This window comes from Stenella coeruleoalba (assembly GCF_951394435.1).
Source record: "Stenella coeruleoalba genome assembly, chromosome: 15".
Taxonomy (NCBI): Eukaryota; Metazoa; Chordata; class Mammalia; order Artiodactyla; family Delphinidae; genus Stenella; species Stenella coeruleoalba.
The window spans coordinates 27,169,166-27,193,566 of NC_137161.1; the positions used below are offsets into that span (position 1 = coordinate 27,169,166).

At 52.0% G+C, this 24,401-nt stretch overlaps 2 protein-coding genes across 2 annotated transcripts; both read left to right on the forward strand.

Annotated features, from left to right (window-relative positions):
- The first annotated feature begins 218 nt into the window (after window positions 1-218).
- SOX12 (SRY-box transcription factor 12) lies at window positions 219-5,014 on the forward strand. The gene has a single exon (XM_079944764.1). The coding sequence runs from the start codon at window positions 672-674 to the stop codon at window positions 1,608-1,610; it is 939 nt and encodes a 312-aa protein (XP_079800890.1). The 5' UTR covers window positions 219-671; the 3' UTR covers window positions 1,611-5,014.
- Window positions 5,015-18,008: 12,994 nt separating this feature from the next.
- NRSN2 (neurensin 2) lies at window positions 18,009-23,791 on the forward strand (the record flags this gene model as incomplete). The annotated part of the gene is given in 5 exon segments (XM_079944765.1): window positions 18,009-18,056; window positions 18,058-18,087; window positions 18,089-18,112; window positions 21,480-21,674; window positions 23,366-23,791. Coding segments are annotated over 5 exon segments (723 nt in total).
- Between the last annotated feature and the right edge of the window lie 610 nt (window positions 23,792-24,401).

The window sequence follows — 24,401 nt, forward strand, 5'->3', positions numbered from 1 at the left end:
TCCCCAGCCTAAGAAAAGAAACCGACTTCATCCGACACCCCCAATCCCAGCCACAAGACCGCCCAGCCCCGCAGCGCGAGCCCCGCCCCACTTCGGCAGCCAGCGATTGGGAGATGCAAATACCAGGTTCTCTGCCCAGCAACGGGTGACGCGGCGCCCGGGCGCGAGGCGTGGCCCGGCCGCAGCCCAAGCGGGCACCTCGGTGTTTACACGGGGCGGCCCCGCGCGCGCCGCAGCGGCCCGCAGACGGAGAGGGGGAGGGGTGGCGCGCGCGCCGGCGGGGCCGCGCGGGGAGAAAGACACTGGAAGGCGGCGGGGCGGAGAGAGGCGCGCGCGGGCCGCGGCCGAGCAGGAGGCTGCAAGGAGAGCCCGCGGGGGCCCTGGGAGTGCAGTTCCTCAGCCCCCGCAAAACAATGTGTGGCGTGCTGCGGGGTGCAACTTGCCGGAGGCGGCGGGGGCGCGCCGAACCCGCCTGAGACCGCGCCGCTGACCTTCTCCCCCCGCCGTCCGTTGGGCCCGAGCGCCCAGCTTCTCGCTCCCCAGCTCGCGGGGGCCGGGCCGAGCTGCAGGGCGGGGCCGCCCCTCCGTCGCTGCTGCCTCCTCCCCCACCCCCAGCCGCTGAGGATGCGGACGGCCCCCGGCGGCGTCTAGCGGCCCCGGGCCCAGGCGCGATGGTGCAGCAGAGGGGCGCGAGGGCCAAGCGGGACGGCGGGCCGCCGCCCCCGGGGCCCGGGCCGGCCGAGGAGGGGGCGCGTGAGCCCGGCTGGTGCAAGACCCCGAGCGGCCACATTAAGAGACCGATGAACGCGTTCATGGTGTGGTCGCAGCACGAACGGCGGAAGATCATGGACCAGTGGCCCGACATGCACAACGCCGAGATCTCCAAGCGCCTGGGCCGCCGCTGGCAGCTGCTGCAGGACTCGGAGAAGATCCCGTTCGTGCGGGAGGCGGAGCGGCTGCGCCTCAAGCACATGGCGGATTACCCGGACTACAAGTACCGGCCGCGCAAAAAGAGCAAGGGGGCGCCCGCCAAGGCGCGGCCCCGCCCCCCCGGCGGCGGCGGCAGCCGGCTCAAGCCCGGGTCGCAGCTGCCTAGCCGCGGGGGCCGCCGAGCGGCTGGAGGGCCTTTGGGGGGCGGCGCGGCGGCGCCCGAGGACGACGACGAGGACGACGACGAGGAGCTGCTGGAAGTGCGCCTGGTCGAGACCCCTGGGCGGGAGCTGTGGAGGATGGTCCCGGCGGGGCGGGCCGCCCGGGGACAAGCGGAGCGTTCCCAGGGGCCGTCGGGTGAGGGGGCGGCTGTCACCGCCGCCTCCCCGACTCCGTCGGAGGACGAGGAGCCGGAGGAAGAGGAGGAGGAGGCGGCGGCGACGGAGGAAGGCGAAGAGGAGACGGTGGCGTCGGGGGAGGAGCCGCTGGGCTTTCTGTCCAGACTGCCCCCCGGTCCTGCCGGCCTAGACTGCAGCGCCCTGGACCGCGACCCAGACCTGCCGCCCCCCTCGGGCACGTCGCACTTCGAGTTCCCGGACTACTGCACCCCCGAGGTTACCGAGATGATCGCAGGGGACTGGCGCCCGTCTAGCATCGCCGACCTGGTTTTCACCTACTGAGCCCACCGTCAGCGGGGCGCGCACGCCCCCTAAACCAGCTGTTTACATACAGGAATCAGGTATTGGGGCCCCTCGGAGGCCGAGGCTGGCACCCCATCTCCCGCACAGCCTCCCCCCTCCTAGACGTGCCCAACCCCCTTCAAATCCAGACATGCCCTTCCCCCGCAGACACACCCCAAGGCAGCCCAACCCCCACCCTTTCTCCGACATCCAAGCCCCTCCCCATCTTACCCCCTCCCGCACAGCCACCAGCAGCCAGCCCCCCCTCCGATACACCTCCCGTCCTCTCCAAGAGACCTGTACCCCTCCCCCATTTTGCACACGCCCTTCCTCACGGCCGGAGGACACGCCCCTGCCCTTGCTCCGGACTCCCTCCGCCTTAGCCTGGCCCGCCTCCTGTCTTGTTTGGGGGGGCGCTGCAGCTGGGCGGCCCCGCGCCCTCCTCCCTTGCCCCTCCCTCCCAGGGAGGGGGAGGGGCCCGTTCCTTTTCCCCGGGAACACTGGGATCCGCCCCCTTCTCGCGCATGCTTAATGCTTCTTGGGAGGAGGGAGCTGGTCCCAGTCGAACCTCACGCCCCTGTCAGATCCAGGAAGAAGGGGGGCGGATATAGAGCGATCCTGAGAAATCTTTTGATCCAGGAGCCACGGCTTCCGTTCAACCCGACGGGGCGTCACTGCCTTAAATGGGAGGAGCACTCGGAAGGGGGAGAAAGAGACTAGCCGGCCCGGAAGGGTTGGTGTGGAGCTTGGAACTCCCAAGTGGCATAGCCCCTTTTCCCTTACGGGGTCGCCCAACCCACGTGCACCCACCCCTCACCGACTGCATGACTGCCTCTACAGCTTGTTTTGGTTCCAAGAAGCCTACCTTTTTTTCCCCCACCTGGGAATTGGGGGCAGGGTCTTTCTCTGGAAATCCTTCAGGAGAGAAAAAGAAAACTCAGAACCAAGACACGTAACAGTTTGTTTGGGGACAGGGTCCTTATGCTTCACACGCCCCCCCCCCCAAGTGCCCTTATCACCTCAGGGCACACTCTCAGCCTGGGCTCCTTCCTAAGCCCACCGCCCCTTCCTGTCATCCAGGTCCCTCTGCCTACAGTATTCAGTGGGAGAAACTGAGACACGTTGGTACTAGGGGGTTGAGACTGAGGCGTAATAGCAGATGAAGTGGCAAGAAGAGCCCCACTTTTCAGCAGCTGGCTTCAGAGAGACCATCGACTGGGCCAGTGAGACTGAAGGGAGGGTCAGAGTAGTCTTGGGCCGTTTGCGCCTAGCGCTGCTGCATCCAGTTCGGGTGCCCTCGGAAACCCTGCCCCTGATGCTGTTACCCCTCTTACTCCAGCTCCCCGCTCAAGCCCCGCCCCTCCGGCCTCCCCACGCCCCATTTGCCCTCACTACCTGTATCTCACCGGCGTGTGTTCACCCTCCTGGGTGTGCACACACTCTCATTCACACACACAAATCTCAGGAACAAACGGTCCCAGAGTCCTCCGGGACCCCTGCCCAGGGTCTCTGCAGGTCTCTGCCCCACGCGTTCCCGTCGCTGACAAAGCCACCAGCTGCCTCCTTTAAGCTTGGTGCTCCGGCTCTGGGCCTTTTTGCGCGCGCTCTCTTTCTCTCTTTTTCTCTTTTTCTCTCTCTCTCTTTTTTTTTTTTTTTTTTAAGAAAAACAACAACAAAAAAGACAATGAAAAATCCCAGAAAACGTCATGTGAGTGAAGAGATGTCACTGTCTGTGGTCTTGGAGAACTAGTCTCATAGCTGAGGGGAGGGGGCACTGGCACCCACAGCAGGACTTCTGCCAGGACTGAATAAAGTGTATTTGCCCCATCTCGCCCTGTGCTTCTACATGTCTTTGCCTTTCCGCAACCCTCCCCAAACAGTTTGGCAGATTCAAGTCCATGTGACTTAGCACCATGCAGGAAGAGCTGGGGGTTCCAGGGCAAGGAGGCACCTGGCCCCTCTAGGCCTCTCTGCTCCCTCTATCTCAGGACTCCTGGTCTTCATTAAGGATGGCAGACTCATCCCTGCAGAGGCCAGGCAGGTGACATGAATGAGAGAGTCTGGGTGGACACTGGCTTCATGACCCACTTCAAAGGGAGCAACTGCTCACTTCCTGCCGGTTGTGACCCTGTGGGAATGCAGCCCACTGTGGCCAGGGGGCTAGATTTTTCAAGAGAAGATGGCAATCTGGATGTTTCTGTGAACATCTCAATTTCAAAATGAAAGCTGAGTGAAATATTTTTAAATCCTTGTGGACCAAGTGAAACACGTGTGCAGGCACACCTAGCCCAAGGGGGCCAGTTTGACCCTGCCCTTAAGATTAAGAATCAGGGTTGAGCCTGGTACCACCACTGAGCACCTGTGTGACCTTGAGCATGTTAACTTCACCCTGACTCTTCTTTCCACATGTGTAACGCAGGGATGATGATAATACCTGCTTCACAGGGTAAAATGAAGTTCGAGGTGAGAAGCATTTAACATGGTCCTCCATAAATTGTATTATTCCATTGTCCAGAGGAGGAAACTTAGGGTCCAGGTGCAGAAGCAACTTGTAAAGGGGCTTCAAGCAGCCAAGGTCAGGGCCCCAAATTTTGGTTTCCGTCTCCTGGTGAAGTGTTACTTCGGGGTGCTTGCCTCTCCCTCCCTGTTTGAATCTGCAGATGGTGTTAGGCTGGCGGTTCAGGGTGTGGAGTAGTGGGGTTCGTCCCCATGCCTAGCACGTAACTGGCCCCCAGTGTAGATGTTTTGAATGACTGAAGAACAGCAGCAGAAGCCACAGTGATTCCTGCCCATGAGATTCTTACCAGTGTGTTTTGGGAACTGAGATGAAGGCTTTTCAAAACTTTGTCCCCCTACACCTGTCCGCCTAATTCTTCCTCTACCAGATTCAATGAATTCCTAAGGTTGGACAAAGCCTGTTTCCCCAGTAAGAACCAAGGCCAAGTGTGCAAGTCTCATTCACAGAGGGTATTTGGGGACTGGGATACCCATAGATGCTTTAAAAGAGGACTAAAGCAGGTTTGGGAGGGCTGGGCACCTATAGAAAGGGGGCTTGGGGCCTCAGGAGTTACAGTGAGCGCTTCCTCTTGGCCTCTGATTGGAAGCGAGATTGACCACAAATCAAAACAAAACCTTTAAGAAAGAAAAGGTGGAAGAGAGCCACTTCACCCAGGGCAGCCTGCATCTGGTGTCCGAATGAGCACAGGTGTAAAAGCCTGCCACTTCAGTGCAAGGTGGGACAGACACAGGGAGTACCTGCCCCCCACCCCGCCAGGTCCTCACCCCAGGGCCCCTCCAGGGTGGCTGAGGCTTTGCCTGGTCAGCAGCGCAGTTTGGCTTCCTGAACCCAATTCTGTCTCCTCCCTCTTCTTTTCACAGGTGTTTATCCCTAATAAATATCTTGCACCCCAAACTCAGTCTCCGTGTCTGCTTCTGGACAACCCAGTCTGCAGCGGATGGTGGAAGGGGCTGGACAAAGGGAAGGGGATCACTGGCCCAGCAATTGCAGCTGGGCACCTCTGATACCCACTCCCTCAGGAGGAGTCTCGTTTCCACCAACACTGTCAGCCCCAACCTCGGGGCTGCACGCTTTCCACCCTTTCCAGTCGGCCTCAATTAGAAACTCCGGCCTCAGCCCACAAGTCACTCAGGGCCCTCTGCTGATGCCATTCTCACTCGCAGTCCCTCCCCTGGCCTAAGCTGGAGAGAGAGGCTAAAAGTCTGTGTTTGCCCTTCACGATGCCCTGGGAGGGGGAGGGCAGGGGGCGTGTAAAACGCCAGGCCTGAGACGGTGCTAGAGTACTGCGGGCCTTGGGCAAGCGCCTCCCTTCGTAGGCCTTAGTTTCCCCCGGGGTGATGTGGGGGAGGAGGAAATACGAATAGAAGTGAGACCATTTATTGTTATTTTGTTTCCTTCCATTTCTGAAGGAAATGGATTCTGACCTGTGAAAGGTGGGGGCGAGACCTGCTTATGTGGACTTTGGGGACGCCTAGTGGCTGAGAGGAGTAGGAAGCATTGCGGGCGCGCGGTGGAGAGGTTGCAGGGTGTGTCCCACTCTAATCCCCCTGCATTCATGCTCTCGGATTCATCTCTGGGTCAGGTTCCTGGCCGGGGCGATTTGAGCTATCTTGGTTCCAGGGCTTTAAAAACGCCTATACGCTGGTGTATTGGCCACCTATTCCTATGTAATGAAACGCCACAAGGTTAACCGCTTAAAACAGCATGCATTTATTATTTCATAATCTCTGTGGGCCCAGGGTCCAGGCATGCCCAGCAGAGAATCCTGGGTTCTTTGCTCAGGATCTCTCAAAGCTGCAGTCACACTGTTGTCTGGGCTGCATTCCTTTCTGGAGCTCAGTGTCCTCTTGCAGAATCACGGGGTGGCGGGCTGAACTCAGTTCCTTGTGGTTAAAGGACTGAGGCCCCCATTTTCTTCCTGGCTGTCAGCTGGTACCACTCTGGATTCCTAAAAGCCACTCAGTTATTTTCTTCACAGGCCCTCTATCAGTGTGGAGGCTTATTTTGTCAAGGAGCAGCAGGAGAATCTTTCTGCACCTTCAAGTCACTTGGCTCAAGGAAGGCTCTCTTTTAAAGGGCTCACCCAGGGAAATGGTCCTTTTGATTCACTAAATATCAACTAATTTAATCACATTTACCTTGATCACATTTATGAAGCCCCTTCACCCTTGCCGATAATGTAAGCTAATCACAAGAGTGACATCCGTCATGCTCCCGGGTCTTACCCACACAGAGAGGAAGAGGTTATGTTGGGCACGCACACCAGGGAGTGGGAATCTTGGGGGCCACCTTAGAATTCTGCTTATCATAGCCGTAGCTTCTTAAGCTTATAGCTCCATCCCGACACTGCCAGACTCATTATGTTTAGCTGCCTTCTTGTCGTCTTCACTGGGATATCTAATTGGCACCTGAAACTTGGCATGTCTAAAAATGAAGTGTGTTTCCCCAATCCTCCCAAGCCTGCTCCCCCACCCACATCTTCACTTCTTCACATATTACTTTAGTTGGCCTTTTAAGGCCAGCAAACTTGACTCTTCTTTTCCTCATAGCTTCATATCCCTTATAGCCTATTGGTTCTATCTTCAAAATGTGTCCTGTGTCCTATCACCTCTCACCTTTTCCATGGCCACCCTCCTGGTCCTGCCCCCATCATCTCTTGCCCAGTATCCTTTACCAGCCACCTCGCTGAATTCCTTGCTTTCTCCTTTGCCCCATTCAGTCTTGTTACCCACAGAGCAGCCAGAGGAATCTGTTTAAGCTATAAATCAGACCATATACCGTCTCTGCTTGAAACTCTCCAATGGCCCCCATCTCATTCAGACTAAAAGCAAAAGTCCTCAACAAGGCCTGTGAAACCCTGTGTGATCTGGCATGTGGCCCACCCTGGGACTCATCCTTGCTACTTTGTCCTTCTCTCACCATGCTCCAGCCACCCTGGCTTCCTTGCTGTTCCTCAAAACTGCCAAGCACACACCCACTACAGGCCCTTTGCACATGCTGTTCATTCTGCTTGAAATGCTCTTCTCCCAGGCTTGCTCTCTCACTTCCTTCAGGTCTCAGCTCCAATGTCACTAACTCAAAAAGTCTTCCCTGACAGTTCATATAAAGTATCACCTCCCCTTACGCTATCCCCTTACTTTGCTTTATTTTTCATAATAGCATTTATCACTATCTGGCATTTATCATATAAAGTTTTATTTTGTATGTATCTCTCCAATTAGTATGTAAGCTTCATGAGGAAGGAATGGCCTCTGCACTGGGCTCCATGCCTTAGCTCATTCAATCACTCATTTGCTCACCCATGCAACAAACATTTATTAAGGGCCTGCTTTGCCACGCTCTGTGCTAGGTGCTGGGTGTACAAAGGTGAAAAAAACAGACATGGTCCATCCTCACTGAATCCTCAGGTCTGGGGAGCAGAAAGACCCATAAACACAGGGGTGGAAATACATTGATGGAGATGGACAGTGGGGCTGGGGGGACACAGAGGAGGCCCTTAATCCAGACATGGAGCAGGGTGTGGTCAGGTCACCTCCTGGAGGAGGTGATGTTTAAGCTGTGACTGAGACCTCAGTGCATTGTTGTGGTTTTAGGACACGGCTACAAGTTCTTTGACATTCCTCCCATAAATTTCCTCCCTCTTGAATCTGGGCTGGTCTTCGTGATCTACTTGTAACTACTAGAATGCAGGAATGAGGCTGTAGGTTTCCAAGGCTAGGTCACACTGAACCACCGTAAGAAGTCCAACAACCCTAAGACTGTCACATGATCAAGAAACCCCAAAACACGTGGAGGGACCACACGCAGGTGCTCCAGGTAATACAGGCACTGCCAAGGCTCCAGACACGTGAGTGAAGAAGCCTTCAGAGGATTCCATCCCCTAGTCATTCAAGTCTTCCCAGGTGAGACTCAGCCACCATGGAATGGAGACCAACTGCCCCCTCTTGCGCTGCCTGAATTCCTGACCCACAGAGTCCATGAGCAAAATGAAATGACAGTTATTTGCACTATTCAGTTTTGGGGACAGTTTGTTATGCAGCAATTAAAACTAGAATAGTAGGATGAAGCAGGTACGGGGGAAAGATGAAGCTTTCCAGACACCAGTGAGAGCAAGTGGGAAACTTGGCAAGAGAGGCTGACATGGAAGGAAGTCGGTTGTGGCTGGAGGGGTTGGGAGGAGAGAGGAGATAGACTGGCAAGAGCCTGAAGGGCCTTGAAGGCATTTAGACTTTATCCTGGGTGTCCAGACTGCAGCTCAAGGGATCATCTGAACACATAAATCTGACCACTGCTGCAAACTTTTCAGTGGTTCCCTATCACCTTCAGGATAAAGTCTAAAGTTCTTGGCCTGGCATTCAAGGCTCTTTGCGGTTGACTACTGTCTTATAGACTCTTCTTCAGCTATCAGCTCTACCCAGTGAAAATGCCCTATCGTGCCATTTGTCTTTGCTCTTCTTGAGAAATTGGAGGGACTTTGGGCTAATCACTTTGCCTTTTGAGGACTCAGTTTCCCCATCTGTACAGTTAGGTGGTTGGGCTAGAAGTGTTTAAGAGCATATTCAGCCTGGCTTTCCAGAAGCCTATGGAACCTGCCTGTCTAGCTTCTTCCAGGTTGCCTAGCAATGAACATCAATACTCTCCCCCTTCCTCAGAGGTTTCTTAGCAACCCAATTTCTCACCCTCAATTGTTTTCAGGGTTTCCTACTAACTAAATGAATGTCAGGTTCTGCTTTTTCTCCTCCAAAAAAATCTGAGACCAAGGAATCTCTTTGGAGACCTGGATACAAACCCAGAATGGCAAGAAGCCTGGGTTTGAGTCAGTGGATGATTTGCTGTAACACTTAAAGAAGCTACCTGACATCTCTGGCTTTTATTTCAGATTATGAATACCTATCAGGCACTTTCCCTGTTCTCTTGTGTGTGTTTGAGTCAACTACTAAATTTATTCACTCTTTCAACAGATCTTTACTGAGTGCCTACTTTGTGCCAGGCACTGTCCTAAGAACTGGGAATTCATCAATGAGCAAAACAGACATAATCCCTGCCTTCATGGAGCTTACACTCCAGTGGATGGAAACACACAATCAAGAAACTGATAAATCTATACAATAATGTCATGTAATGAAGGTGGTAAAGTATGAGGAGAGGCTACTATTTCAGACGAGGTGGTTGCATCAGTCAAGAGAGGCTAGGAAAGCCAGGAGCGGAAGGGCAGAAAAACCCTAGCTTCTCCCTTTTTCCCACCCACCTCTGCCTCCCATTGGCTGAGCTCAGCTGGAGGCCAGCTGGCAAGGGAGGCTGTGAAATGCAGCCTCCAGGGGTCAGCTCTCCAGAGCAGGGAAAGAACAAGGAATGGACTGGAAGACAAAAAGGTCCAGAGCTGCCTTGTGACCCTTGGGAGGTCCACAGGTTTTTTCAGTTCACTTCCTGCCTATAAGCTGTTGGGGACCCTAGGATCTTTTTTTTTTTTTTTAACATTTTGATATTTTAACAAAAATTGTGGTAAGATATACATAACATAAAATTTACCATCTTAATCATTTTTTAGGTGTACTGCTCAGTGGCATTAAGTAGCCACATTGTTGGGTAACCACCACCACTGTCAAAACTAAAACTCTCTGCTCAGGAATCCGATAACTGCCCATTTACCCCTCTCTCCAGCCCCAGGCAACCACCATTCTCCTTTCCGAATCTATGAATTTGACTACGTACCTCATATAAGTGGAATCGTACAGTATTTGTCTTTTTGTGACTGGTTTACTTCACTTAACAAAATGTCCTCAAGGTTCATCCATGTTGTAGCATGTGTCAGAACTTTCTTCTTTTTTAAGACTGAATAATATTCAATTGTATGCATATACCACATTTTGTTTATCCATTCATTCGTGGACAGGCACGTGGGTTGCTTCCTCCTTTTGGCTATTGCTATGAATGGGTGTGCAAATACCCCTTCAAGACACCCTGCTTTCAGTTCTTTTAGGCATATATCCAGAAGTGGAGTTGGTAGATCATAGGGTAATTCTATTTTTAATTTTCAAATTATTGCCATACCGTTTTCCATAGCAGCTACACCACTTTACATTCTCACCAACATTGCATAAGGGTTCCAGTTCCTCCACATTCTCGCCAACGCTTGTCATTTTCTGGTTTTGCTTTTGTTTTTTTTTGATAGTAGCCATGCTAATGGATGTAGGTTCCTAGGATTATTTTGGGATTTGAACAGTCATGGGCTTTTTATCCCAGGCTTGTGATTTTTTTCGGCAGACAGTTAACTCAAAAACTTAGGCTTCAGGACTTCCCTGGTGGTCCAGTGGTGAAGAATCTGCCTTACAATGCAGGGGACGCGGGATCGATTCCTGGCCAGGGAACTAAGATCCCACATGCCGCGGGGCAGCTAAGCCCATGTGCCACAACTACAGAGCCCACGGACCCTGGAGTCTGCACGCCACAACTAGAGAGAAGTCCTCACACCGCATCGAAAGATTCCCGCATGCCTCAATGAAGATGCTGCATGCCATAACTAAAAACCTGACACAGCCAAAAATAAATAAAAATAGATAAATAAATAATAAATAAATCTTAAAAAAAAAAAACCACTTAGGCTTCTTATCCATTTGACGATAGCCAGTTTCATGTACAAAACCATACCCACAGTATGTTTCAACACATAGTCCTTAGGTTTGCTTTGTTTCTCTTTCTTACCCCAAAGAGCTCTTTTTTTTTGGAGGGGGGCTTGTGTGGGGTTTTTAAAAAATATTTATTTATTTATTTGTTTATTTTGGCTGCGCTGGGTCTTAGTTGCAGCACGTGCAATCTTTTAGTTGCAGCATGCAGGATTTTTAGTTGTGGAATGCGGACTCTTAGTTGTGGCATGCATGTGGGATTTAGTTTCCCGACCAGGGATTGAACACAGGCCCTCTGCGTTGGGAGTGCGGAGCCTTACCCACTGGCCCACCAGGGAAGTCTGTATGTGTTTGGATTTTTTTTAATTTAATTTTTAGTTTTTATTGGAGTAGCAGTGTTTGCGGTACGCGGGCCTCTCACTGCTGTGGCCTCTCCCGTTGCGGAGCACAGGCTCCGGACGCGCAGACTCAGAGGCCGTGGCTCACGGGCCCAGCCGCTCCGCGGCATGTGGGATCTTCCCAGACCGGGGCACGAACCCACGTCCCCTGCATCGGCAGGCGAACTCTCAACCACTGCGCCACCAGGGAAGCCCTGTGTGTATCTTTTTTATTGGAGTAGCAGTGATATACAATGTTTGTGAGAATCTTTTTCACTTATACATATACATATATATATATTCATCTTAGGATTCTTTTCTTATATAGGTTATTACAGACTGTTGAGTAGACCTCCCTTGTTATACAGTAGTTCCTTGTTGATTACCTATTTTACTTTATTTTATTTATTCTTATTGGAGTATAGTTGCTTTACAATAGTGTGTTTATACTGTACAACAAAGTGAATCAGCTATATGTGTACATATATCCCCTCTTTTTTGGATTTCCTGCTCATTTAGGTCACCACAGAGCACTGAGTAGAGTTCCCTGTGCTATACAGTAGGTTCTCATTAGTTATCTGCTTCATACATAGTGTCAATCCCAATCTCCCAGTTCATCCCACCCCACCCCCCCTTAACCCCTTGGTATCCATACGTTTGTTCTCTACGTCTGTGTCTCTATTTCCAAAGAGCTCTCTTGATTGAATGGCAGCTCTCAGGAATAATTAGGTGGTAAAGCCACACCCTTTATATGATCTTGGCCCTCAACCATGTTGTCCATCGGAGAAGTTTTACAGAGTATGTTCATCCAAACACTTTTAAAATTCAATCTCTTAAAAAAAAAAAAGAAAAATTCAATCTCTTACTCTAATTAACTTTAGCCCAAGATACTTTAATCAACAGAGAAGTTTTTTTAAATGGGTGTGAAGGCCCTTAACTTAATCTATGCCCTGAAACATTTTAATGAATTAATAGATTCTACTGTGCTCAACACCTCTTTAAAGCTCATTTCTTTCCATTTGGGGTCTAGAAGCATTAGAATTTTCCAACTCTGCAAGAATCTAAATTTCTGAACTCTGTTTCCTTTTATTTCTGCTTGCAAATCAGCCTATTCTCTTCTTTTTTTTTTTAAATAGATGGCACTGTCTTTCTCTTATATAAATTTATTTATTTATTCAATTATTTAATTTCTGGCTGCATTGGGTCTTCACTGCTGCATGTGGGTTTCCTCTAGTTGCTGAGACTGGAGGCTACTCTTTGTTGCGGCACGAGGGCTTCTCATTGTGGTGGCTTCTCTTGTTGCAGAGCACAGGCTCTAGGCGCACGGGCTTCAGTAGTTGTGGCACGCGGGCTCAGCAGCTGTGGCACGTGGGCTCAGTAGTTGTGGTTCATGGGCTCTAGAGTGCAGGCTCGGTAGTTGTGGTGTATGGGCTTAGTTGCTCCGCGGCATGTGGGATCTTCCTGGACGAAGGCTCGAACCCGTGTCCCCTGCATTGGCAGGCGGATTCTTAACCACTGCTCCACCAGGGAAGCCCAGCCCATTCTCTTCTGAGCTCATCTCACTCTTGAATATTCAAATAAATGCAGCCAAAGGCACCCCTGTAGTCAGCTTCCCAAGTTACTGCAGTAAAAGTGTTACCAAATGTTTTGGTTCTGTAGAACAAGGATTGCCAGCTCCCCTGCCTGTGGCCCCAACCACTAAGGCAGTGACACACAGTTTGGTTTTGGTAAGTACCCTACTTCTGGTACCAATTTCTTAATCAGTCAGAATAGGCTGGACTATGACATAGTAACAAATTAACTCTGAAACATCAGCAGGTTGACATAGTAAAGGCTTATTTTTTACTTAAACATATTCTGATATTGTGACTCTCCAAAGCAGCTTTCTCCACTGAGACTCAGCAATCCCGTCTACCTCCATCTTCTGATGCTACCATGTCAACATGTAGCCTCCACAATCGTCACGGCAGGAGGAAAGATAACTGGAGGGTCATGCACCAGCTCTTAAATGGTCTAGCGGTTCTAAAACACGGCCCCCACATTATTTAACATTTCTCCTACTGAGAGTGGGGATATGTCTCCTCTTCTTAAATCTGGCCTCTGTGACTGAAAGAATACAGTAGAAGTGACACTGAGCCACCTTCTAGACTCTAGCCTTGAGAAACTTGCAGCTCTCACCTCTTCTTTCCTGGAATACTCATTCTTGGGATCCAGCCACCAGGCTGCAAGGAAGCTGGAGAAACTGTGGAAAGTCCTACAAGGAGAAGAACTGAGGCCCCCGGTCCTCAGACACAGGTGAGCTCCCACCTGGCAGCCATCACCAGCTTGCCAGCAATGTCAGCAAGCCATCCTGGGAGTGGCTCTTTCCAGCCCCCAGTCAAGTCACCCCAGGCGATGCTAAGTGGTGCAGACTTCCCACTGAGGCCTGCCAGTTGCAGATTTGTGAGCAAAATAATGATCATTGTTGTTTTAAGTCACTAAGTTTTGGGTTGGTTTGTTATATAATAACAACCAGAACAAATGCTTTGGCCCAGAAGTGACATGCATCCCTCACTCTGCTCATAGCTCATTGGCCAGAACAAATCCTACGGCTTTGTCTAACCTCCAGTGTGAAGCACATAGAAATTTGGTGAGCAGTGTATGTCTCTATCACAGTGATGCAATAAAACCTCTTTGATAAGGTGACATATGGGCGGAGATCTGAATAAAGCCAGAAACTAGCTATACAGATATCTAGAGAAAAGAAAGAGAGGCAGAGAAGCAAACATGTGCAAAGGCTCCGAAGCCTTGAGGTAGGAGTTTGCCCACTGTGCTGTGTTCATTCAAAGAAAAGCAAGGGGGCCAGTGTGGCTGGAGTCCAGCAAGTGAGGGAATGGAAGAGATGAGATCAAGGAGGGAAGTAAGGTTGTGGGGGAAGGGCAATTAGAGGCCACAGTAAGGACTGGTTTAGCATACCTACTGCTGCATAGCGAACAATCTCACAACGTATACCTTAGAGCAACACCATTTCATTGTCTTGCAAGATTCTGTGGGTTTATGGGATTCAGTGGGATGGTTCTTCTGTTCATGTGATGTCACCTGGGGGCTCAAGTGGGCTGGAACATTCAAGATGACTCACTCACATGATGCTGCCCAATACAATAGCTGGTGCTAGCCGTGAGCCGCAAGTTTGGCTGGGGCTGTCGACTGGAGCATCTACACGTGGCCTCTCCGTGTGTCCTGGGCTGCTTCTGCATGGGGACTGGGGTCCAAGAGAGAGAATTCCACAAGTGAGTGCTCCACAGTGCGGGGAAAGCTGGTCCTCTTGAAAGCCAGGTCCAGAGCTGGCAGAGCATTACTTTCACCCCATTCTATTGGTTAAAGCCGTTGCTGGGTCAGCTCAGATGAGGAGGAGCAGAGTGACAAAGAGTGTGTGGCCATCTTTTTTTTTTTTTTTTTTTTTTTTTTTTTTTTGCGGTACGCGGGTCTCTCATTGCTGTGGCCTCTCCCGTTGCGGAGCACAGGCTCCGGACGGGCAGGCTCAGCGGCCATGGCTCACGGGCCTAGCCACTCCGCGGCATGTGGGATCTTCCCGGACCACGGTGCGAACCCGTGTCCCCTGCATCGGCAAGCGGACTCTCAACCACTGCGCCACCAGGGAAGTCCCTTGTGGCCATCTTTAACCCACCAGTCTTTCCCTTTTACCTGGAGTAAGATGAGATGCCATGGAGGGTTTTGAGCAGAGGAATGAGAGAATCTGACTCACAGTTTAAAGGATCATCGTGGCTGCCATGTAGAGAAGAGACCACTAGGGGCAGGGCAAAAGCACTGGGGGGATGGGGATGGATGTGGGGGTCTGAGATGGCAGTAGTCATGCCCAAAGTAGGGCCCTGGCAACAAGATTTGTACCACTGACACTTGGCTGACCAATATGGTGACCCCCTAGTCACATGTGACTATTTCAAATTAAATTTAGAGTAATTAAAATTATATAAAATTTAGAATTCGGTTCCTTAGTTGCAATAGCCACATTTCTTTCTTTTTCTTTTCTTTTCTTTTTTTTTTTTTGGCCACTCTGTGTGGCATGAGGGATCCTAGTTCCCCGACCAGGGATTGAACCCGTGCCCCCTACATTGGGAGCGCAGAGTCTTAACCACTGGACCCCCAAGGAAGTCCCTCTAGCCACATTTCAAATGCTTAATAGCCAAATGTGGCGAGTGGCGCCAGTATAGGCAACACAGATATAGAACACTTCCATCTTTGCAGAAACTTCTATTGGATGGTACTGGCTTAGACCTTCTCATCTCTTACAAGTTTGCACATCTAAAATCTTTAACTACAGGATCCCACATTCTGACCTCAGACTACCTTCCTTCCCATCCACTTATTTTTAGACTACATTGAGCTCTTCAGTCTGGATTCCCTGAGTCTTCTCCAGATCCATCTGCTCCCCTCCTGGGCTGCTTTGGCATCCTTCCCCAACAAGCCAGGATCCATCGTGAGGTCCATCATGGGAACTGTTCTCTCCCTTGCGCTCTGCATCACCCATCACCCTCTCCTCTGCCTCACCAGGAGCTGGGGTACCAGAAGCCTTCTTCTTCTCTCCCAGGTCTCCTGACACTGCCAAAAAAAGTCACAGCTATGCAGACCCCTGTCTCCACAGATCATGGCCTCAGAGCCATCAGAGCAAATTCAGCTTCTGTCACATTGTGGCAGGCCTTGGGCAAGTGACTTACCTTCCCAAACCCAGGGTTTGTCATCTGTAAAATGGGGATTATCAGAGCTCCTATCTCATAAGATTATTGAGAAGTCAAATTATCCTGGCACAAAATAAATTCTCAATAAGTGATATCCATCACCATCCTCATCATCATTATTACTGAGTGTTCCAAAGCTTTACCACTCTTTAAAAAATTATGGTAAAATATACGTAACATGAAATTGATCATTAGCAACATTTGGTACATTCATAACGTTGTGCAACCATCACCCCCATCTAGTGCTGGAACACCTTCATCACCCCAAAAGGAAGCCCGTTAAGCAGTCACTCCCCATTCCTCCCTTAACGCAGCCCCAGGAACTGCTAGTCTGCTTTCTGTCTTTATGGATTTTCTGAGTCTGGGTATTTCATATATATGGAATCATAGAATATGTGGCCTTTGTGTCTGCTTCACCACCCTTTGAAAGGGTGTTGAACTAAAACCTTTCTATTTTGGTGGTCAAATGCTCTACCCTGGAGCTATACCCCCCCTAAACCTTCCTCTTTCTTAATTGATAATGCTTCTTGTTTTCCTCAAAAACATTCAATTTAATACGTTTTCTGTCACTCAACTTCCTACCCTCCTCACCCATAAACAATAAAAATAGTAGTAACAATAATAGTAGTAACGATGACAATAGTGAATTGAGTTCTTATTCTGTTCCAGGTGCTTTGCTAAGTGTTCTATATACACACCTCATTTCACTCTTATAACCCCTTTGAGACACAATTGCTGATATTATCTCTATTTTCCAGTTAGGGAAACTGAGGCTCAGAGCATTGAGGTCATGTAAGCACAGAGTGGCAGAACCAGGGATTCAAATCTGGATCTGTCTAACTCCAGAGTTCAGCTCACAAACACCAACCTGCATCTCTTCTCAGTGGCCCTCCTCCTCTCCTTGCCCGGGTCTCAGAGGGTACTGGATCCTTCCTATGCTGCTGGCTCAATGCCAGACCATCTACCTATACATTTGACCTTATCCCTTCCCATCACCTCCCCAACCTCAGCCATCCCCTCTCTCATATCATCGGAGCTGAAGCTGATTCTCACAGATGTGGAGTAGAATCATCTGGTTGCTTCTCTGTTCACTTGTCTGATGCTGGAACTGGGATGACTCAAAGGCCAAGCTCAGTTGGGATGGTGGTGACTTCTGTGGGTTCTCCATGTTATTTTGGCTTTCTTTTAGCATGGCAGCCTCAAGGCAGGCAGACTTCTTGCATTAGCACCTCAGGTCTCCAAGAGCTAGAGTTCCAGGAGGAGTGCCTGTCCTTTCATGTCCTGGCCTCGGAAGTCAGAGCGTCACTTCCACCATACTCTATTGGTTGAAGCAGTCTTCAGCTCACCCGAGATACGAAAAGAGGGTACCTAGATCCCACCTTGCTGCAGGAGAAGTGCTAAGGAATTTGCAGCCGTGTTTTAAAACTGCTGCAGGTTGTTTCCAATCTTTTGCTGTTCCTGCACTTCATTTTACCCCCCTCCCCCGCAACAACTCTTGAATCCATTCATTTCTGTGCAAGCCCACTAGGCCAAGACATCGTCATCTCTGACATGGAGTCTCCTTACGGATTTCTTTCCTACCTTGCTTGGGCTTTTTATCCTGTTCTTCCCAGGGATCGACAACCAGAGGGATCTTTTCAGAGTGCAGATCAGATCACACCCCTCCCCTCTTTACAACGCTTCCATGGCTCCCTATTACTCTTGGGTTGAAGTCCAGACTCCTTACCTTGGCTTGTGAGGCCCTGAAGGGTCTCACGTCTGCCTGCCTCTCCAGGTTCATCTCCTGTCACGTGGGAGGGCTTCAGTCTTGAGCTCTAGGAATTCCTCTCTCCCTCTCTCTCTCTCTCTCTCTCTCACACACACACACACACACACAGTTAAATGGGTGTAGTACATATATAGCACTTAGAGAAGTACTTTGCTCACACTCAGCATCATATATTCGCTGTTTTTATTAGTCTGTGTTCAGTAGATGTTTATTGAGCTGCCTGCTCAATGCCAAGGGCCCTGTGAGGCTCGGGGATACAACAGTGAAGGAACAGGATGTGTCTCCACCTTGCAGAGTTTATGCATCCCTGTGTCCCCGGCCCACAGCCCAAGGAGAGACGGAACGGACACTCAGGGCACGAAAGCACGTGTGCACAATGGTGCCTGAAGAAGCTTGGAGAGGTGTGGTGACTTTGCCAAGCCCATAGAGTGAATGTGGGACAAAGCCAAGGCTGTGGGTGGGCACACGACAAGGAATGAAGTAGACTCAGCTGCCTGGCAAGGGCTGGCTCTCCAGGGAGATGGGCCAGAGGACACACTGTCCAGGACGGAGCTAGGGGTAGGTTGGGAGAGAGAACAAGGGAGGATCCTTCCAGAAGGGAAAGGACTTGTCTCTCCCAGCAGCTTCTCTCCAACCCCAGCTCCCTTCTCAAGATAAGGGGCGCTGATCCTCAGCAAGGGGTAGGGGCTCGAAGAGGGAGAGAATGGAGAGAGGATGGGGGACTCAGTGAGAGTGTGAGGACTGCAGTCAGATAAGGGGCTCCTGATGGAGGCAGGAGGGGACTTCCTGGTAGGGACCCGGCGGGAGAGACGTGGGGCTCAACGAGAGAGCCAGGAGTCTGTGAAGAGGATGGGGGCGCAGCCAGTAGGTGAGCGTTTGTACACTGGGGTGAGGGTTCCATGAGGGGGATGGAGGCCCAGAGAGGAACAGAGGATACAGTGCGGAAATGAAGGCTCAATGAAGTCAAGGGTCTTCAGTCAGAGGGTTGGGAGATTGAAGGAGTGATGGGACAGCCAGACGAGGAGTTTGAGGGACTGCATGAGGGGGTGGGGTCGAGGGATATGATGGGGTCCCCACGAGGGGCCTGGGGTCTCAGAGAGAGAAGAGAACTCTTGGAAGGGGACCAGGGCTCGCAATCCTGCAGGGGTCCGAAATCTGCAGAGCCAGCCCTCAGGGCGCGCCGGCGCCCCCCCACCCGTGTCACCCCCGCCCCCCAACTGCGGCGCAGGCGCCAACACAACCTGCTTCTGCTCTGCTCGCGTTCCCGCTCCCGCTCGGCGGAGACTGCGGACGGAGAGGTGAGCTCAGCCCTGCCCCACGCTCGGCCCGACCCCCACCCCGCCTCCTCCCAGGATCTGGAGAACCCCCACCCCTGCCGCATCCCCAGCCCGGCCGTGTCCCGCCTCGGGCGGGACGGCGGCGCCCCAGCCCTGGTGTGCCTCGGGCTTTGCGAGGTAGGGTCTCGGGGAAGTAGCAGGGGCAGAGGTCTCGCCAGCCCAAAGCCCGGAGACACTTCAGGGTTGGTAGGCTGGGAGGAGGCCTCAGAGGACAAGACCCCACCCACCTCTGCAGAAAACCCATTCCCGCCCCTCTTTGCCTCAGTTTCCCTCTAGGGGAAAGGATGCACTTAATCTCAACTGGGGAACTGGTGGTCGGCTCAGAAACAGTGTGCGGTGGGGGCGGGGGAAGTTGGCCTGATTTCTCTGGTCTCACCCCCCAAGACAGCGTCCCTTCCGCCTGAGCTACGCTGGACGCTGGAGTGCGCGGGTCCGGGGGTCTGGGAAGGAGAACTGAGAGAGGCCCCATAAATACGAGAGATTCCACCCATCTTCGGGCCCTCGTGGCTGTCACCGCTCGCCTCCTCGCCGCAGCCTCCACCCCTCGGACCCAGTAGCTCCGTCCTCTTCCCTCTCCCTTCTCACGGAGCTCCTCCCCCATCCCGCCTAAGGACAGCTCCCCAGCAGTTCCTTGGCAACCCTGGTCCTGGGCTCTCAGCATCCTCTCCCACCCTCCCCCAGACCGCCAGTCCGCCTCCCGGCAACCCTAAAAGGAGGGGGAGGGACCCGGTCGAGGGGGAGGCAGCGTCAAGGTCACCTTCCCGCTCCGATGCCAGCAGGATCGGGTGATGTATATTTGGAGGAGAGGGACAGTGAGCTGCACGAGAGGAGGAGCTAACCCTGGCCTATAATCCCTGAGCTCCCTCCCCGCCCCGTCCCCTAGGATCTTCGGTTAATGGTCTTTGCACTGATGCCCACCGCCCCGCCGGCCGGGATGAGGAAGCTGAAATCTCCTGGGGCGGTGCCCGCTCTGGCCACACCTTCTGCAGAGCCCCACTCCTACCCCTCCCCTATTCCCTCGAGCGCCGGCTCTTCACCTCACCACTCGCCCTCTTCTTTCTCTTTGGCTTTTGATCTCTGCCTTTCCCCATTGTATGTCAGTGGGGGTGGGGGGTGTTGTCTCTTACCCCTTTTCCCTTCTTTCCCCTGAGTTTTGGGTGAGGGCTGTGGAGAGCTGTGATTTATAGACAGGCTTTAAGGCAGCACTTCTGTGTGCTGGTGTGGGTCCATAGAACCACCTCCAACACACACTGTGGCTGTGTGTGTGTGTGGGGGGGGGGGGGTGTGTCTGAGTGTCTGTGTCTTTGTGCTGTGTGTCTAGCTCTGTGTGTCTCTGTGTGGTATATGTGTGCCTGTCTGTATATGTCTGTGGTGTTGTGTGTGTATATGTGCATCTATCCGTGTATGTCTCTGGTGTGTGTGTGTGTTTCTCTGTGCTGTGTGTTTGTGTGCTGGTGAGTCTTTCTCCACAGGGATTTGAGGATCACATCTGGAAATGAGAGGGGACTAGAAATTTGTCTTATCCTTCAGTGTAAGCACATTGCTTCATTTTGTTTGAAACTGCTCAGAGGGACTGAGGGCCATCATGGCATGGGGGGGAGCCCAGTCCTTCCCCAGCAACCCCCACCCCCTTTGCTTTTAGTCCTAAGGATGTTTGGATACACAAGGACCTTCCATTCCCTAGGCCTCAGTGTCTCCATTTGTGAAAAGAAAAGTCCTTAGATAGGTTTCTTTAGAAATCTAATGTTGAGCCTAAGAACACCTAAGCCTGAGGACCCCTGACTTTCACCTTCTGTGGAGTCAAGATTCCTTGGGACTTGGAGATTGTTGCCTTCTGAGGGGCAGCCCTGGGGAGGGATCTTTTAGGACCTTGCAGCTTGGGGAGCTCCACCCGATTGGACGAGTGTCAACTGTGACACTTTCAGCCCAGAATACCTTGAAAGGCGGGAAATTAAGGGGAAGAGATTTGGAGAGGAGATGGGGATAAGAAGCTCTCACTCTAGACATGGGGCTCTAGAAGTTCAGGATAAAATAATAATGAAGAAATTACAGTAATAATAGTCACAGAAGCTATCATTTCTTGGCACCGGACACAAAACTGTATAAAGCAGGTATGATTATCAGCTGTGTTTTACAGATGAGGAAACTGAGGCTTAGAGAGGTGAAAGCACTTGTCTGACATCACACAGCCGGGAAGTGGTGATCCTGGATTCCAATCCAGACAGTCCCGGCTCCAGAACCCACAGTTCCAGCCACTGGGTGGCCTCCACAGGAAACATGCAAATTTATTGCCACCTACGAAGGCTGTGGGCTAAGCACTCAGTGCCTTGGCCCATTCACACTCTACTCAGACCAGGATTCCAGAAGGACAGGCTCTGCTGTGAGTGTGAGCTCTCTAAAATGGGTGGAGAGGTGAACGTAGCACAAAGATTCCGGGGGCCTTGGAGAGTCACCATGGGCAACCCTCACTGCCCCCTCCCTCTGTCCACTGCACCTGGCCTACCCCACAGGGACCCAGGATGCCAAGCTGCGAGCGTCCCTGTGGCTGCAGCCGAGGCCCCAACGTGGAAGATGGCAAGTGGTATGGGGTCCGCTCCTATCTGCACCTCTTCTACGAGGACTGTGCAGGTACCCCCCTCAGCGATGACCCTGAGGGGCCTCCTGTACTTTGCCGTCACCGACGTTGGCCCTCACTGTGCTGGAAGGTAAGGTGGAAGGAGGAGCAATTCCTGTGATTTCCTGTGGTTTCAGGGAGGAGGTGGGATCAGTGGATAGAAAGAAAAGGGGCTGCGTAGCAATTAGGGGTCTTGCATGTTCAAACAAGAGGAAACCCAACTCAAATGAGTTTCAACAATAAAGGGAAAATATTGCTCATTTTATGGAAGAGACCAGAGGTTGGGGGCCTTCAGGCAAAGTTCGCTCCAGCAGTTCAAAGCATCACACTGAGGACTCAAGATTTCCTTCAGGCTCCCCATGGTACCCCCATCCTTGCAGCCCATTAGTTTGAGGTTCTCCCCATGTGTTCTCCAAACGACTGCTCCCAAGCTGACCCTCGGTCTCTCACTCCACACCTTCCAAGGGAAATCAGAATTTCAACCAGTATTTCTTTCAGAAAAGAAACAATGCTTTTCACTTCCAGAAGTCCTGGCAAGTATTGCATTGGCTCTGACTGGGTCACTTGCCCAGCCCTGAGCTAATTACTGTGGCCAGAGGGATGGTATATGCTGACTGGCAGGAAGAAGGGTTCACCTCACTTAAATCTTCCTGTGGCTTCCCAAAGATCTACTGGGGGACTGTTGCCAGGACAGTAGAAAATGTGAGAGAAACGAACAGTCAATGTCCATACCAGCCACGGAGGGTGGTCAGTTAGGGAGCACCTGTGAGTAAAGGCATGGAAGTGGCAGTGAGCTGGGTCCCTACAATGCTCTTTGATAAATACTATAGGAAGCCTGAGACAGAGGGTCCCTCCTCTCTGCTTTCAAAAGTCTTCGCTCTAGTGGGAAGGCGAGGTGCCAACCTGCACAGAGAATGCACAACCTCAGGCCAGGTGTGCAGAGGATGGCAGGAGAGGAAATGCCCTCAGTGCCTGGGGTGATCAGGGAAGACTTCCAGGAGAAAGTACGTATTTTAAGTTTTTGAGCATCTTCTTATTGCCAAGCAGTGTGCTAGGATCTTGGGGACACAGAATTTAAGACGATGTGGTCCCTGTCTTTGAGGAGCTCCTAGCTGTGGTTCATTTAGTCATTCTGCAAACATTCGCTCAGCTACTGCTGGATACCAGCACCGTGCTAGGCATGGAAGACACCTTGGGAGCCAAAACAGGCAGTCTCTAATCTCATGGCTTTCCCAGCTCTCAGTCCAGTGTAGCAGGCAGACAGACATCACTTACATAGTAACCAAGGTACACGTCCAGGTGTGCACCAAGGTGAGTGCACCGAAGAGCAAATGGGCACAGCGTTTGCATGAGTGCAGAGCTGGGGACTTGACCCAGTCCAGGGGCATCCTGGAAGGCTTCCCTGAGGAGGTGAGGTTTGAGATGCATGTGATCTGAGGGATGTGTAGAAGTTAACCCGACGGAGGAATAGAGGTAGAGGGTAGATGGGACAGGGGGATAAGATGGGACCCAAATGATGATTCAGGGGGACTCAAGGCTGGCAGAAGAAGTCCACTGCCAGGTGGGAGCTGAAAGGGAAATTGATTCAGAGGCCTCAAGATTTCAAATAGAACGTGATAGTTTGTGCCCTTGTCAATTAGACCTAACAGGTGTGTCTATGATCCCATCTTTTAAGGTTGGACCAAGGGGTTACCTTTAAGTCCAGTTGGGATCCAAGGTGATCCCTTGGCCTGGGGCCCCAGCTGACCCTGACTGCCTCCCAATCTGTCTGCTTCTCTCCAGATCAGCTTATCCTCAGGTACCCTGCTTCTGCTACTGGGTTTGGCAGCCCTGACCACTGGCTATGCAGTGCCCCCCAAGTTGGAGGGCATCGGAGAGGGCGAGTTCCTGGTGTTGGATCAGCGGGCAGCCGACTACAACAAGGCCCTGGGCACCTGCCGCCTGGCCGGCACAGTGCTCTGCGGGGCAGCCGGGATCTTGCTGGCCATCTGCATGTTCTGGGCCACGACTGGCTGGCTGAGCCAGGACCCCAAGGCAGAACCCTTGGACACTGAAACCGATGGCCACATGGAGGTCTTCGGGGATGAGCTGGAGCAGCAGTTGTCCCCCATTTTCCATGACACCAGTGGCCGGTCTTGGTTCTCACCACCCGCCAGCCACTTTGGGCAATCCTCTGTGCAGACCATCCAGCCCAAGAGGGACTTTTGAGCCACCCTCACGGCCAGAGGAGGAGCCAGGCCTGGGGTCTGGACCCTTCCTCCGCCCCACCGCATCCCACCTTCCCATTGTCTCCCTAACTTCTCCCTTTCAATGGGGCCCCTTCCATCTAAGCCCCCAGAAAGCCCAACTCCAGGTCAGAAAGTCTGGAGCTCACATCTCTGTGTCCCCTTCCCAGGGGTAGGGCTCTAAGTCCTCCAAGATGCCAGCCTTCCCCGAGTCACCCCAAAACTTCCCACCCATTCCTCCTTTCCAAAGCCATTCAGGGGCAGAAAACTCCCTCAACCTATCCCCGCTCTTTCCTCTGTATGACCTTGGGCAAGCCCCTTACCCTTTCAGACCATCAGTTCCTGTCTCTGCACTAATGAAGGGTTTGGACCAGATTCTAGAGTTCCATGACTTTCTTTTTCTCCCCAGGATATAAGTATTACCTTCCATAGGCAAAGATAAGGGGAGGGGTACTGGGGTCATTCTTATCCACTGACCCCTCCCTCTGTCAGCTGCACCAGGAGGCCTCAAGATGGGTCCAAGATGCTCACTTGGACCAGGATGGTGCAAAAACATTTCCTCCTTACAGTATGTTTTCTATACATCTTGGCAT

Bases quoted from the DNA above. Each gene is read 5' to 3' on its own strand.
- SOX12 (XM_079944764.1), top strand. From the start codon at position 672: ATGGTGCAGCAGAGGGGCGCGAGGGCCAAGCGGGACGGCGGGCCGCCG.